The sequence below is a fragment of the Chanos chanos genome, chromosome 2, assembly GCF_902362185.1.
Source record: "Chanos chanos chromosome 2, fChaCha1.1, whole genome shotgun sequence".
In the NCBI taxonomy this organism is placed as follows: domain Eukaryota; kingdom Metazoa; phylum Chordata; class Actinopteri; order Gonorynchiformes; family Chanidae; genus Chanos; species Chanos chanos.
This window is the reverse complement of record NC_044496.1, coordinates 6,663,616-6,680,368: the sequence shown is the minus strand read 5'-3', so window position 1 is coordinate 6,680,368 and position 16,753 is coordinate 6,663,616. Positions and strand designations below refer to the sequence as shown.

The window sequence follows — 16,753 nt, the reverse complement described above, 5'->3', positions numbered from 1 at the left end:
ACCACATACCCTGTAGTCATGCTTTCCCTAATATTGCTGTTGGTATAATGTGCCCATTGTTTAAGCTACATCCTACACATTACCCACAATCCTGCAGCTTATTTTTACAGTCAGTGCACAGTACACTGATTACAATAGGGAAATAGCTCTTTCTCGCTCCATTTTTTTTTCCATTCTAAAACAGAACGAAGCACCTGGGTTACAAAACAAAACGTCGTCCCTCATGGTTTCATGCAGTTTCAGTAACCTCCTGTGCAGGAAATAAAAATGCAAAAAGATAAAACTACATGATAACAAGCTAATAAACCCCAGCACGACAGAGACCACTGATAAATAGGAATTATTCTTTATTTGTTACAAGGAGCCAAAGTGAACAAGAACAGAGGGGATTATAACGGTAATACGTCAAACCAAGTCTGAAATTTCCTCTCCCACCACTCCAGTGCGCTGCCTCATTAACGGTAATCACTCAGTCATTTTTAGTCCTGCTTTATTTCATTACTCACTAATTTCCCTCTAGTTGAAAAGGTACTTAAAGCCTTTGGAGAAATCCTGAGTAAACAGATTTTTATAAAGTTCAGTGCTCTAGCAAAAAAAAAAAAAAAAAAATTGAGCCGGAGAATTCTCTCATGAAAGAGGTTTATTGGGGTGAGTTTCAAATGTTTCTTTGCCCTAAAACAATGGTTCTTTGAGTTGCAGGAGTCTTGGACGAAGCAGAAAGCATATGATTCAGTTATGAAGAGCTACTGTCCAAGAATCACAGCTGGGCCACTGTGGGCAGCCCCAGAACATGTGCTGACCTCTGTAGCAGGAGACAAGTGGTTTCAACATGCACAGGATGTGTCAGACATGACGCAGGAATTCACCTTTGGCTCTTTTTCTTGAGGAGTGCTCAAATGCAACGGCAGCCTGATTCAAAAAAATAATATCCACTCAGCAAGCTGTCATTAAAAGCATGGCGGCATGAAAACACAGGAAGAATGTACGCTAATACTCGGGCTGGGCGATAAAATGATTACAATAATTATCGCGATATCATTTTCCTCGACAGAAATACAACTAATATTCCTGAAATGTTCGATAGAATTCATTTTCACGCTTGGATAGCAAGCACAAAATGAATCACGAACTGCCCATCATGTCGCAGGGAGAGAGGTATGCATTGTGCAAGTTAGGTTGCGCGGTGAGAGGTATACATTCAGGCCAGCACGTGGTATTATTTACAGACAAAGTGGCTGACAGGCCCGTAGTTTGGGCGGAATAAGCAAAATAAGCGAAATGAGTGACACTGAAGAAAAAGCAGTGCCCATGACCAGCTCAAAGGACAAAGACATCATCAACAAGAAAGGTCATTCAACTTCAGTAGTTTGGAGATATTTTGGCAATTTAAGATCCAACAAAAAACAGAGCAGCATGCCCTGCAAACTGTGTCGAAGACACATGACATCAAAGACAGGCAATAACACAAACTCGTTTGATCATCGCCTGTTAGAACACTCAGAAAGTAAGAAAGTACAGTCCCAAATGAGTGTTGCAAACACTTACAAAGTGTTTCAAACCGTCTGTACAAAAGGTTTGGCATGCTGATCAGGATTGAGATTTCTTTGTCTATCTATTGTTTTATTTATTGACATTATCCTTTAAAGCACTTTAAAACTTCGTAGTCGGAGCCATCTTACATGTGTGCTATATCACACTGCAGCACTTAATTTTTCTATTAAGATATTTATTTTGCAGAGGAAAAGGGACTGAAAAAGGATTTTACTAAACTTTACTTATAATGTATATTTTGATGTTGAAAAAAGATTTTAGCATTGTAATTGTTTTGAATGTTCTACCTCAGATTTGTGACATGTTCCGCTCCATGGCAAGTGTTTGTCATGTTCTGACCATGAAGAACAGTTTAAAATCACAATTAACCATCTGGTTTCTTCAACTTTCACTCAGGAGGAAAAATCAGCCTTTAAACTTGAGAGAAATCATGACTTGACATTTATCGTGATAATTATCGATACCGACTGATATGAAATTTTTTATCAGGATAACATTTTTGGCCATATCGCCCAGCCCTAACTAATACCTCAAATAAATGAAGCAAACACTGCACCGGTGAAAAGGCAGAGGTTCAGCTGACTTAGATGAAACTGTACATTCATTTGACTTGTACAAGTTTTGATTGCTTCCTCTGTGACATCACTATTTTCATCCTTCATTTTCTCTCCTTGGAACTAAACCAGAAGATGATGAATGAGGATTTTCTTTTTAAATAAATTAATGGAAAGTCCTGCTTTTTTCTTCATGAGTGAAATACGGAGCCACGTATTTTTGGCAGTAGCTGAAAATCTGACACTAAGTATCCTCTGATTGACTAGAATCCACTATATGAGTCATCTTCCGAGATACATATCAAAGAAGTAGAAGCTCGTGTCAGAAACTCATGAAAGTGAAAAAAAAAAAAGGGTTCACTTCGATTAGCTCGTTTGACCGCTGAAGGTCAGAGTAGCTCTGTGGAACAATCATAGCATTTCATAAAGGCACAAAGCGTATCATTATTTTCGCACTGTTTCATTATGTATGGTTAACCTTGGCTAACTGTGAGCTACCGTTTTAATCAACAGCCTGTAATGTCTCTGATACACTTTAATCTTTCAGTCTCTCCTTAGTCAGAGGTAGAAAAAGAGAGGGGGAAAAAATGGTTCCTGATCCTCACAGACGCCTTGAGCTCCATTTTTCACTGATATCCAAAAGGAGAAACAGCTGAGGAGAAGCTTATGATGAGAAGGTCAAAGTTGCTGCCCGTTTAGGGAAAAAGTAGATCAGTTTGGAACAGGACATCAAAACTCTTATTAAAACCAGTTTCTTCAGGAGGACCATGCTGGACATGCTTTAGCCATGGTTTCATTTAACATCTTCCAAGTTCGCAATGCAAACACTGAAGCCATGTACTGTGTGTTTACATAAGCTTAACAAATAGCAGGTAATGGCACATACATACACACAAAAAAAAGAATCATCTTAGAGATGAACTCCTTTTGGACATTTCTGGGAAGTTGTTCCCAACTGCTAACACCCTGGGCATCGGCCATATAATGGTACGTGGCAAAATTGTTGCTACAATAACAAAAAATCCCTGTAAAGTGTCTCTTGTTCTTTCTTCATTCTCAAACAATTGGGAATGGCCACCACTACCTCCCACCTGAGTGGTTTTAAATAAGGGGGAGGATGTGAGGAGATACAACCAGGTGATTTCTGAAGCCTCCTCCTCAAAATCAATAGTGCTTTTAGGAACCAGATGGTAACCAGCTGCAGTTCTTCCCTAATCGGGCGTTTATTAGAACATCCTAAACGCAACATTCAATTGCCACGCAGATGAGGGGACTCTTCTTCTGTTAAAGGTACTTCAGAGGCTAACAAATATCACATCAGTCCTAATGTAATCACGGTACAATTTTGGGAAACCATCTACAAAGCGACCACTTTCCAGTTTTAATATGCATATGAAATAAATATCAGAGCCCTGGCCAGCCGTGAAAGGAAACATATGTGAGGTGGCTTTGAAAGACTCATGCTGCTTCAACATTTTTTTTTTTTTCCTTTTTTCCTTTTTCTTTCCCTGTGGATTTGATACTCACCAAATCCCTGTGTGTGCTTTCTCCTTTTAAAACATCAAACACTGAACAAGTCTCCCTGTGTTCTCCAAAAGTAGCTGGCAGGGAAGGCACTAAACACATGCTAAAGTAAGAGAAAATTTGCGATGATCCAGAGTGAACTTGAACGCTTTTTGTTATATATTAAAAGGGGAAAACATATCTATAAAAAAATAAACATGACAACCATTTCATGGTTACTGAAGCGGTTAGACACAGTAAACATGTGTATGACAAGTCTCTTTTCTCTTTTGTTGCCATGATACACTATCATTCCACATGCCTGTCCAATGATTAATCGCTCGAGGTTGTTCTGTCAAGCACAATTTAAAGGACTGTAGACATCAGCGGAAGCTGCCAGCTTCAGAAACCAAATGTCCTTGGAGCAACAGAGAACTGTTATACACCGTCACTATTGTATATATCCCAGGGCATAACACGATGCACAAAGTATTTTTTGAATGACACTTTTCAGTTTCGATAAATCAGGTAGTTGACAATAGGGAAGTGTACCAAACAAACCAGGTGAAACATCATCTGTGCAGGCTGCATTGTGTACAGTCAGATTTTTTGAGAGCCAAAAAAAAAAAAAAGACATGAAACTAGAGTATTTTCATTAGAGGAAAATGAAAATTCTCTCAAGGATAAGATTTGAAAACCATCAGAAAAAAAAGACAAAGAGAGACTTCTTACTGTGGAGCTAATGTGTATTAGATCTAACATTTCATTTAACATAAATTATGGCAAATTACATTCCCAGGGAAAACAAAGGACTTCATTCTTATCAGTCTAATGCACTTCTATAAAGGATCCAATTAAATCTTCGGAAAGAGTGATGGTGCTTTTCCAATTTATATTCGCCTTTGAGGAGACTATTAAAGTTTATTTATTGAGTGAAGATGACTTTAAACGCCATAGTATTAATGCTTCAGTAAAATTGGATTAGAGGGATTTGAACATTACTCTGCTGCTGTGTGTAGTATACGGTGTGGCTTGGGGGTGGAACCATCTAGAATATCTGTAGCTAGTGACCTTTCTGGGCCAATGGTAAACACACATGTTCCCTAATTAACATAATACTGACTCCATCTGCAGAGGACCAACTTCCTGATTGGGAAATTCCAGAGAGAAGAAGAAGAGAACAGAGAGACATGGAGAAAGAAAAATAGAAGAACAGAATAGAAGACGTGGGGCTAAAAAAAAAAAAAAAGAAGAAGAAAAAAAATAAAAATAACAAATCAGCAAATCAACAATTGTGCCTGCAAGATCAATATACAAGCTGTCTCCACCTTACGGACGAGTGCGACTGAGAAATAAACCTGTATAGCCGTGGTAGTTCATTTCAATATGACCTCTGTTTGAACATTCAAATGGGCCTTATGTTTACAGCCTTTATCTGAAGTCTTTGCTCAGTGAGCCTTGCGACTATTTGCACACCTGCTGCCATTGTCAAGCCATACGGAACAACTTGGTGACGCAGTGCATTGTGGGTATGGTCTGGCAGCCCAACGGCCAAACCTAACAAAGAGCTAACGGAATAATCAAGGCGTGTTATGATTTCTCATCATCTGACAGAAAACATCAGCCACTTCATTGTCTTCACATTAGACACCGGCCTAAGTAAAGGAGGTAGACCTCTCTCTCTCTCTCTCTCTCTCTCTATCTCTCTCTCTCTCTCTCTGAGGGCCTACCTCCCATCCCTTTCCCATTCCATTGTTTTGAAAATAAATGTCAAAACAAGGAGAGATGATGTCGTTGGGGGGGTTGCTATTCAGGGAAAGTTAAGGAGAAAACAGAACAGAAGAACAGTGATGAAAAAATAAAAAAAGAACATTCCTGAGAACAAAACAAAAGTATTCTTTTTTTTTCTGCTTCAGATGAGAATCTCAAATTGGGACGACTGACAAACATGGCCCATTGAATTCTGCATCCTGCCACACTAACACTTCCATGGCCTTGTCTTCTGCTTAATCAAATCCATTGGATCTCAGGTGTCATCAGAATTAGGCCTTTGGTTGTCCAAGTCTTTCAACCCATTGAAGGTCTAGTGTTTAAACTGATGTGGATACCTGCATTTAACGGGTCATGGAACGTGACGTGATATATGTGAAGTATTATTTGAATAATGAACATGGGCATCCTTATAGCTACGGTGCCCTTTTATAGAGCACAATACCGTCTTAATCGCAGCCGTACCATCTAAATCGCATATTCAAAATAAATTACTCAACCATACAAAACATTAGTCTACAGAGATAAAGACCCCCCGAATCTGGAATTCAGTGCTTTTTTTCTTGAATTAAATCAGAGAGAATCATAATACCAGAGTCATAAAGAACAAAGTAAGACATATAAAACATTTAAGACTGAGGGTCTACAAAAAAAAAATATATATATATATATATATATATATATATATATATATATATATATATATAATTTATAAGGGCAAAAAAACACAGATTGGTTTATACTTAAATGTTGAACTTAATAGAACTGTAGCACAAAATGTGATCATTCCTAATTGTTTCCTTTGGAAAATGTTACAGAGTCATCTGGGGAGATTGGTCAAAACAGTACCTCTCGAGTCACTGTGAGTCAGAATATCATTAGTCAGTTCTGATAGGTTTTGCATCTGTGCGTGGAATTTAAAGAAAGCCAGATAAGACTTTCTGCCACCTTCAATCCAGCATAGCGAACTGTAGGCTTCTAGAATATACTGTAAATGGATGTCTTTATATAGTAAGTTCCATTATACCTTTAATGATGTGTGAAAGGTCGCTGGGACTTAGAGAGCAATTTCTAGTCTAATTATAATTTCAGAAAAACATAAGACCAATGAGGGGAAATGGGTAATTGAGATGCATGCTTGACTTCACTATTGTTATGGACAGATTAAAAACATAATAATTCAGCTTTGGGAGATTTTCAGTTAGAAAAACAACCTGCTTGGATTTCCTTTAGAATGTCCTCATTAAATGTATATTTATAAATCTGTTAAAGTATCTCAGAACATCATAATATTGAAATATGACTTATGACTTAACAAAGTTTAGTGTAAATAGAGGGGTTAATTGGTATTGTAAGCTATATAGTCACACAAACAGACACAGACAGACCACAGGTTTAACACTGCTGTTCATGTTAACATATCTACTGATAAACATCTAGAAAAAATGTAAAAAAAAAAAAAAAAAGGGGGGGGGGGTTCTAATTGGCCTTTCAACTAGAGGCATTTGCATTTTAGGCAAATTTCCATCTTTGATATGCAAACTCTCTTTAGAAAGGTTCAATTACATACAGCAAAATGTACACAAACCACCCCTACCTGTCCTGGGCTTGTCATCAGAAAAACATACAGGAAAGAGAAGAATTCCAAGATGAGAACCATTTGTTTCATAACAGTGAATATGAAAGATTTTTTTTTTTTTTAATGGAATTTGGAGTGCTGTGGACTTTTGAATCTTCATGCTTCATGTAACAAAAGAGAGAAGATAGATTAAAAGACCAAATACCTTCCTGGCACCAGGACAACAGCAGCCTATTATCTTTCCTACTCTCTCTCCATCACCGTTCTCTTGGCATGGGCCACATTCCTCCACCATGAGTGCCCATCACACCTTTGTTTGCTAAAATCTCAAGGGAAGATTTGATGACAGATTTAGTAACTCAGGATCAATGATCTCTCTCTCTCTCTCTCTCTCTCTCTCTCTCTCATTCTTTCTTTCTCTCTCTTGTCTCTCTCTACTCTTTCCCCTTTCTCTCATGCACACAAGGTATGCTCGGAGAAACAGAAGGCCATGGAACTAATGTTGTGCAACAACAAATGACTAAAACACAGCACCCAGTGTGACACCAATTTTTTACTCCATGCATCCTGCTCTCTTTCTTAGAGTCTTTAATAGACTTCAGCACTTTCAAAAGTAATAAAAGCAAAAACAAAACTTTCTTTTTCTTTCTTTCTTCCTTCCTTTCTTTCTTTCTTAAAAATAAACAAGTAAGTAAACAGTAAGCATCACCAATTGCAATAGATTGTGTTTCGAAATGCGCACACATACTCACTCACACACACACACACACACACACACATATATATAAACACAGTAAACTGAAGACATCTGCAGCACATAGCACATTTAAGGAGGACAGAGAGGCTAATGTACTGTGGTGGATTTATGGGCACTAGGATTAAAGACACTCTTTATTAAACCTGATCTGACTAATGGTCTGTGTCAGTCAAAGATTTACATATTCACCAGCTTCCACACTCAACACCATAAACACAGTCAATCAATCTATCAGCTTGGCACTTATACGTGAAAAAGGGCAAGCAAGTAGTGTAGCAAAGAACAGTATCTTTCTCTCTCTCTCTCTCTCTCTCTCTCTCTCTCAGTCACACACAAACACAGGCACACACAGAGGCCTTGACATAGTAACGTTTTTTTTTTACAATCCAACAATAGCATGTTTTAAATGGCCTTGGCTACACCAGTGAAGTGCATTATTTGTGTGTTGGTTTTATATGAGCCAATCTCTCAAACAATATCAGAGCAGGGAAAAAAAACCAACAAAAAAAAACATGCTACTTCTACTGCTGAAACTGAGTGACTCTTCTGTCCTGGCAGCACAATCGCATTACAATGCATGTTCATCTGGGAGATGGATCGATACAAACAAGAAAGAGGTAGAGAGAGAGAGAGAGAGAGAGAGAGAGAGAGAGAGAGAGAGAGAGAGAGAGAGAGAGAGGAGAACTTCGTTTTATTGCTTTTCCTTCTCTTTATTCCCTGATGTGACAAGGCTGATAAGAATGTTGCATGATGGGAAGGTCAGAGCGACAGCCATACGGTACAGCTGGCTGGGTGCACTCACTATTATTACACCATTCTAAGAGCTCAGGATTGGAAGGGTGCAACAGTAACATAAATCTCCACATGCATATTTACATTTGTTGATGATATGGTTTTAGATAATGACATGAGAAATATTAAGTTTATCTGTAATATTTGAGCATAGTTTTCTTTTTTTTTTTCTTTTATTACTTTGTGACGCTTGAGAAAGCCTTGTTTTCTCTTCAGTGGTAAGCAAGAGGAATTCTGTCATTACTGCATCCTGGACACAACCTCCACGGTAACAATTATTAGTGTTGTTCTAGCGTTGTCAAGGAAGCTGTTCCATAACTGGTGCTGATGAAGGGGGCATTTTGAGTGAGAGTTGAGAAGACAGAAACAAGACCAAAACATCAACCGTGTTTGATATAACAGTGTACTCACAGCTGTTTTTCATGAGTGACTTCAAGCAAGTATGAAAAAGGCAGGGGGAAATTTGCAGGACCACTCTCTTTGAGAGGGTAAAGACAAAGAATGCTATCTATGGCTGCCTGTGAAGGAACGAACTAAAAATAAAGCCTTCCCTTCTCTCGCTCCCTGGGGTTAAATGTTCTAGAAAATCTTTCACTGAAAAAGTGAGATTTTTGACAGTATATGGTTCAAACAAACTTCCACAAAAGAAGCATTCACTTCACTTCACTATACAAGTATCTGAGGTTATACATACTCACACACACACACACACACACACACACACGTATATATGTATATATAAGTCCTGGACATAGGATTTAGCTACATCAGTCAAGTTTTGGAAATGGTTAAGTAAGCCAGCTTGTCAGGGTCTGTTCACTGAAAGTAGTGTTTGGATATGTTTCGAATGGTGATGAAACTGCACCAGCTGCAGACACTGTGGACACTAAACACATGGCATTGTGTTTAGAGAGGAGTTTAACCCCTGCATTCCTGATCCTTAACACAGGACAATGGAGCTCTATAGCCTGGGGGAACTTAATGTATGTGTGTTTGTAAGTGAGAGAGAGGGAGAGGGAGAGAGGGAGAGAGAGAGAGAGACAGAGAGAGAGAGAGAGAGAGAGAGAGAGAGAGAGAGGATACAGTGTAATTTACCATCTCTGATTGCTGTCCCATCATTTCCTCTTGCCTTTGTTTCCTGTATAAAAGCGTAAAACAATAGCATCCAAAAAACCTCTACAATCATGCTTTTGTTTTCCTACTGCTGCATTTAGAGGAGTGTCACCATAAACTATTCTAATAACCGCAGCTGCAGCTTCACCGTGCCTATCCCAACAAACAACACAAAGCAAAAACCATTTGGATCATTGTAATATGAGATTTCCCCAAATAACTATACATTTAAAAACACAAGAGCTCTCTTTAGGTATATACCGCCACGATGTACATCCATATTGCAGCATGGAAATGTGGGAATAATACAGTGAGCAGAGCAATGATGTAAAATCTGCTTCTACCAAACAGCCACTACATCCGTCAGCAACTAATAGGTGAATACAGACTTCCTGAAGACATCTAACGTAATGAGAGAATGATTAATCAAACGGAATGGCTGAGCTTGTGCATTTCAGCTTTTGTGACAAATGTTTTTGTTTGTTTGTTACCTATTTCATATGTTTTAAATTAGAATCAGAGAGTCAATTAGTCCATTCACTATGGAGTATTTCAGAGGCAATTTGTCATCTCTGTACAGACACCATCTGTTTTGATAAATCCTCGCTGGTACACACTTCCCGACACAAAGTCCAACAGGGTTGCCATGGTGAGAGTTGCACAAAGAGAATTGTCCATTCTTGCATAACTGAATGACGCTATTCATTAAAAGAAAGTGAGAGAGAAGGAGAGAGAATTTAGGACTGCTGACGACCAACAAACTGAAGCCAAACTCAATTCAAAAAGATCACTGGGTGAAATGCTGCCTCACCATTTGCGTTACACGTAATTGTTATTTTTGTGCCCCACCTGAAAAGGACTGCCTTATTATGATTTAATGACAGCTTCTTTTGACAGACCATTTTAAACTTAAGGAATAACTAAGTATGTATCTATGAATGTGTGGTATATATATACACAGAGAGAGAGAGAGAATGTTCTGTATGTATGTATGTATGTTTGTATGTATCAGGGTTCCTGCTAGGATTTTTTCTTGCCGGTCCGGTGTCCAGAGAGAATTTATTTTACAGAACGTACTTACAAACTTCAAACTAACCAGTAGAATTTCAATAACAGTCTAAGTTACAAAAGCAAAAGCAAATGTAATGTACACCTAGGTTGACGAAAGAATGACAACGACCTCAAATCAGTTTGACTATTTAATGAACAGTAACGATTAAGCAAAACAAAGACTAATGATTGAGCAAAACCTCAACATTAGCCGCTAAAATGTAGGTTATTACGAAACGTCTGTGACCTGTAGCGTCTGCAGCCTTTTTAAAAAAAAAGGCTAGGCCTACATGGCATCAAATGTAGCCTATAGGCTACCAGGTAACATTTTATTTATCTTCCTTTGTTTCACTGCGGCAAAGTTCTCTGCTGCTGACTTGAAATCAAACGTGTGCAACGAGTCTTTGCAGCTTGCAACATCACGTTTACGGATAGCCTTCGTTATAGCTACGTTTTGTGTGAGCATATTACCAGACATTTTGACTAGCAAGTTTTTAATTTATCGGCTCTTTATCAATTTCACCAGGCAAACATGCCTATAAACATACATATGTTTATATGTATGTTTGTATTTATCTATCTGTGTATGTATGTATTGTATGTATATATGTACGAATCTATCTATCTGTCTATCTATCTAGCTGCCTGATTTTCATCTTTATTTTTATGGTCTTCTGTATTTCTGACAGGATCCTGTCAGGAGGCCCATGGTCATTCAGAGACAAAGCCTCACGTTGTCTGAGTGAAAGTATATCCAGCAAGCGCTCAGTCTGAACACTTTCAATCTGCAACATCTGTGGGTGATTACCACATCGACGAGAGCTAATGAAACCCTTCTTATAAACTGTGTATCGTACCTAACATTTCATAAAACTTCAATTCTAAACCAAACATGTCACTAATAGGAGAAACATGCTTGTGAAGCTCTTGCAGGCCCTACAGGTGTGGCTCTAAGACTTCTACAAAGTTAACAAGGGTAGGCCCAACAATGAGCTGCTATCGTTTAGAAACATTATTCGACAAAAACGCCCAGAAATGAGAGGGTGCCCAACAATGAGTCCCATGACCCATATATAGGAAGGCTATGTAAAGAATTCTCTTTAACTTCAAAAAAAGATAAAAAAAAAAAAAAAAAGAATCAAGAAAAACTTACATCATGGCCAATACAATGTAAGCATGTGTTCACCCATGCGTTTCAGAAGTGGAAGAGTTTTCTTGTAAATTTCACTGACGAGTACCATGTGTGTTCTCTCTGTATAAACCACAGACTCAGAACAAACCGCAGTCATTACCAAAGATAAATAGAGTATAGTGCAAGCCTGCACACAATTTATGAGTACCAACCAATCATGGACATAAAAAGACTTTCTGGCATTTCCCTTAAAGGCCGCTCCTCTTGAACCTCAAACTTCAATTACAGCGCTTAGCAAAACCACATAGCAAGCAGTGACACAACTGGACTAGGCCTACTGTAAACAATTGCAACCTACATGATTACAATTAAAATGAAGTTACATGTTAAATTTACACATGCTTATTTTGATATTTCAGTGATACAAATCTATCCACTTTATAGGCATGTATTAACACTCATAACATATGTTCATTAAGTTTGTCCAGTAGGAAAGTACAGTGTGGCAATGCATAGGCCACTTCCACAGAAATGACACAGACCAAAGCTGAAAATACACAGCTATTAAGGGAACACGGTATACATATATATTCAAGTGCATTCTCAAACTGTAATAATATGTATACAATAATACGCGTAATGTAATAAACATCTAATGTGCGTTCATTTATGAAGAATCTTTTCTCAACTTTCTCATTCAAATTCCGGTCTAAGTGCTGTGCGATTATGACAGCTTATTTCCTTTCTAATGTACTGGATCCACAATATAATCATATTTCAGTTCGGATAGTTCATTCAGTCCTCCTCTCCTCTGCTCTGTCCTGACACATCCCATCTCTAATTCACAACTAGCTTCATTAATCTTGACTGCAGCACCTAATTAAGCTTGTGCCATTCGTTTTTGATACTTCTGTAGATTTAAAAGAATCTCTGATGTTTCAAAGTGCTTCTGGGTGCTTTTGACTCTGTTGTCATTAAAATTGAATTACATCTTCAGTCAAAACTTCTGAAAAGGAATGACTGATTATGTCTTAGATATCCACTGATAGTCCAAAGACACTAGGGGCAATTTTTGAGAGAACTGTAATGATAAGAAAGAAACAAAACATCGACTTTATGCTATGAAAAACAAACCATTCCTTGTAAAGTCCAGAGTCTGCTTCCTCTGAATAATGTACAAGATTCAATGTTCCATATTATGTTATCCTATTAAAGCATTTTATGATGTTGTGTTTGTTCAAACAGTCTTCTGGAAATGATCTGTGGAACTATTTCTATGAGACTGCAATTAAATATCAGTTAAAAGTGGGGGAACACCTAGTTTAGAGAAGTCAAAAATGAGTCACCAAAGCACTGGTCCAAAACTGTCAATCTTTTAAGCTTTTTCATTTGAGTCTTCAATATTTTCTCCAGATGGCCAACCCAACAAGAACAAAGAACCAGACAAAGAATTAGTTTATTGTTCCATCTACCACAATGTTTTCTTGAAGACAGTACAGAACAATCTACTTACCTTCTGGTCCTGGAAGAAGAGCTATGATAAAATTTCCCAACACTGTTTTTTTTTTTTTCTCATTTTAACCATGAGGACACTGTTACCACTGATCTCAGATCTGCAGCTGGGGGTATCATGTGTCAAACCACCATAAAACACCAGAAGAGGGGCTAAAACTGAAAAGCCTCCAATGTTCCTTTTTTGCTTCGACCATTAGAGTCTTGGGAATATGATGAATCACTGCTACAGTTTGTGCAGAGAATGTGACTGCCATATTGAGTGGTTATCATCCACATAAGCAGCCTGGTGTGTCTCTCAGGGGAGCTAGCCTACGTTTCACAAAATTACAAAAAGTAGGACATGTCTGAAGAAAGTAGATAGTGACAGAAAAGTCACATCAGATGGTGTGCAGTTGTCTGTAACTTCAATTTAATGGCCACTGAGATAAAAAGAGAAAAAAACAGTGTACACAAAAGAAGAAAAACAAATAAACTAGCAAAATGATCATCCAACATAGGCCTTTGCAGTTCCTGATTGTTTGCAAATTATCCTCCAAGTATACTTCATGAAATGAAGAAAACTGACCAAATGACATACTTGTCTCAATGTTACCTGCTTATTTACTCACACAGTACCTTCAGAATTACATAAAACATATTATTACAGGGAATGAAATAAGCTAAGCTCATCTTCCTCGGTTATTACCCAAGTGTGTACATGATCTTGTACCAAACCAAAAAGATTACATAAACATTATTGTCTAAATGTCTAATTGCTTACTCTCAAGTCACTTGCCTATGTAAACACACAATCTGTCCTCTATCAACAACAAACTCCACCAAACCTGTTCAGTCCAATTAACTTTATATAAACAAAATGTCTACAGGACTCGATTTAAAGGTACTGGACTTAAAAGTATCGATTTGTAACTTTAAAGAGATAAAGTTAGATTCTTAATATTGTCAAGGATACTGGGTAACAGTGAAATACTTGAATAAAATACGGAGTATGCGTCAAGTTCTGCTGTTGAACTTTGCAACTTTGGAAGAATAAGAAAAAAACACACAGTATAAAGGGATGTAACAACAGTGTGACCCGAAATTACACAACTGCTCTCAGAGGAACGTATAAAAACATTCCTGTCATATCAACCCTAATCTATCCGCAACACAATTCTCTCATTGTCCCGTAACATCAGCAGCGCTATTGACAACTCCTTCTTTGCCAGTGTCCTAAAACTATTGATTTGTAGGCTAGAATAACCATACGGTTGATTAACCAACATTTCATGAACTGTGCAAATTCACTGTAGAGCACTGTGCAGCGTATGGTTGATACAGACAGCGCTGTTCCACGTATCGGACCAAAAGAGTAGACTTGTGAAAGTTGCTAAGTAGAAATGAACACAAGCGTAATGGAGACACTACATGGGAAACCGCAATCCGTGATAATATTTAACTGATTTAAACTGGGCTGAAGTTTGAGAGATAATGTTTGGAATTTACATGAAACAACAAAGGCAAACCCATTCTTGGCACTCGGCTCTTGCACCTGCAACTAATGATGAAACTTAGTAGGGTACTTACACTTTGGCAAACGTAAACATTTAAGCAGTGTGAAGGGCGGTAAACTGATGCACTGTAAATTAAACTTGTTCAACGACAAAATATAGGTCTAAGATAATAGCACGTCCCGAATCGCCCGATCATACCAGTTTTGTTTTTTTGTTTTTTTACTGAACATGCAAGAGAAAAAAACAAACGTTTTATCTTTCAATATTTGATCTTTCTGAAGACTGCGTCCGTGCACTGAAGTCAAAAATCATCCTTATATTGCCTTAACCCTAAGCGCGCAACGAGAAAAACAAGATAGGACTTACATTGCTCACCTTATTGTAGTTGTAGTATCCCAAGCAATGGGAAAAATCCAGGTTCGGTGGGTCACCGGGAATAGAATTCCCTCCAGCAGACGGATAAAAGCGTACATCCATGATGCTTCTCAGTGGAGCGCAGCTGTACAATGAACCGAGCACAATTTGTTTTCGCTTCTTTTACAATCCACGCGCGCCAAGCACGAGAAAAGGAGAAAACGGGCGAGCTTCAGTCCGGGACAGTGTAGATAAGCTCAGGGAGGGGGAGAATGGGGAGAGGGCGAAGTGGTAAATTTTGATAATCCTCGTCTATGGCCAGTGGTCGCTGGGCATAGTTTTGAGACCTTACTGAGGGTAAGTGCGATGTCGAGGCAGTTCCGCGGGGCTAGTTAATTCAGCGCCAAGCCACTGTGTTTGACCATGCCTTCAAAAACCAGCAGCTGGACACAAAGAAGCCACGCGACCGGTGAGAACGTAACTCTCCACAGAGCTCCTTACTCAGCGACAGCAGATGACAAAGAAATAATCTTGAAAGTACAACACGAATACCATATAAACCCACTTTCATAGAATGATCAATTGTCTTAATCAGTCTACTCAAAGTTTACAGTAACTCTACTTCATATGTCCATCAGTTTAAAAAAAAAGAAGGGTAAAAGTAGTTGGCTTATTTCATCACTTTTAACCCTTTAGAGTTTTAGCCTCATGGGTTAATCCGATACGACACCGTCCAACCAAAATGTTTATCCGTCACAGAAAACCTAGGGGCAGAGCTGATTACACCGGTGCGTTTCGAGAGTTTGCAGCAGCCTCTAGTCTACTCATTACCACGAACGACATCAAACTGTTTTTCGAAAGTCTAATGGGGGGGCAAAGCGTGGGGAGAACTAGGACCACTCCCCGGGTGTCTCATGCCACTCCCCTTCTAGCTCAGGAGAAAAGGAGCACAGCCACGCGCACTAAAGGCAGAATTCAACCTGGACTCATGAACCCTGAATTACTGGATTTCGAACATTACAAGACACTTCTGTCATTCACTGAAGAGGTCTGCTTTGGACTTAATTTTGTGCTTACTCAAATTTTGATGGGGGAGGAAAAACTACAGCAGAAAACAATTTAGACAGTACAGTGTTTAAGAGGTTTAAACAGCTTTCTGGGCTGACTTCCTTATGCTATGTAAGAAAAATGACTGTGTAGTCAGATGAGATTTGCATGTGAAAGGGCCAGTTCCTCTTTCCCCTTCTCAGAAGATACCTGTCAGTCTGTCGTGTCATTAATGATGATTTACTGGGATCTGTTACCAGACCACAGAAAACTTTGTCATGACAACCCCATACACAAGTCTAAGAGGAAACACAGAGCTCACCTATTTATAATCTCGAGAGGGGGAGGGGGGGCGGCAGTGATCCTGTAGAAGCAGACAGCTCTGTAGAATTCCTAGTATTGCATTTATGTAGACTGGTTGTATAAAAAGTTAATTACCATGGACTTGGTAAAGCACCTGCAAAATGACGTGTCAAAGAGAGCATTTCACACTCAAGGATTCAGTATCATTAATGTGTATATTTGCCGATGACATCACAGGAG

The 16,753-nt window shown here is 38.6% G+C and overlaps 1 protein-coding gene across 1 annotated transcript in view; it reads right to left on the bottom strand.

Annotated features, from left to right (window-relative positions):
- tox3 (TOX high mobility group box family member 3) overlaps positions 1-15,286 on the bottom strand; it is a 46,544-nt gene extending 31,258 nt beyond the window's left edge. Inside the window, exon 1 of the mRNA XM_030766753.1 lies at positions 15,185-15,286. Within this exon, the coding sequence (XP_030622613.1) occupies positions 15,185-15,286 (102 nt within the window). The remainder of the gene's footprint in view (positions 1-15,184) is intronic.
- Between the last annotated feature and the right edge of the window lie 1,467 nt (positions 15,287-16,753).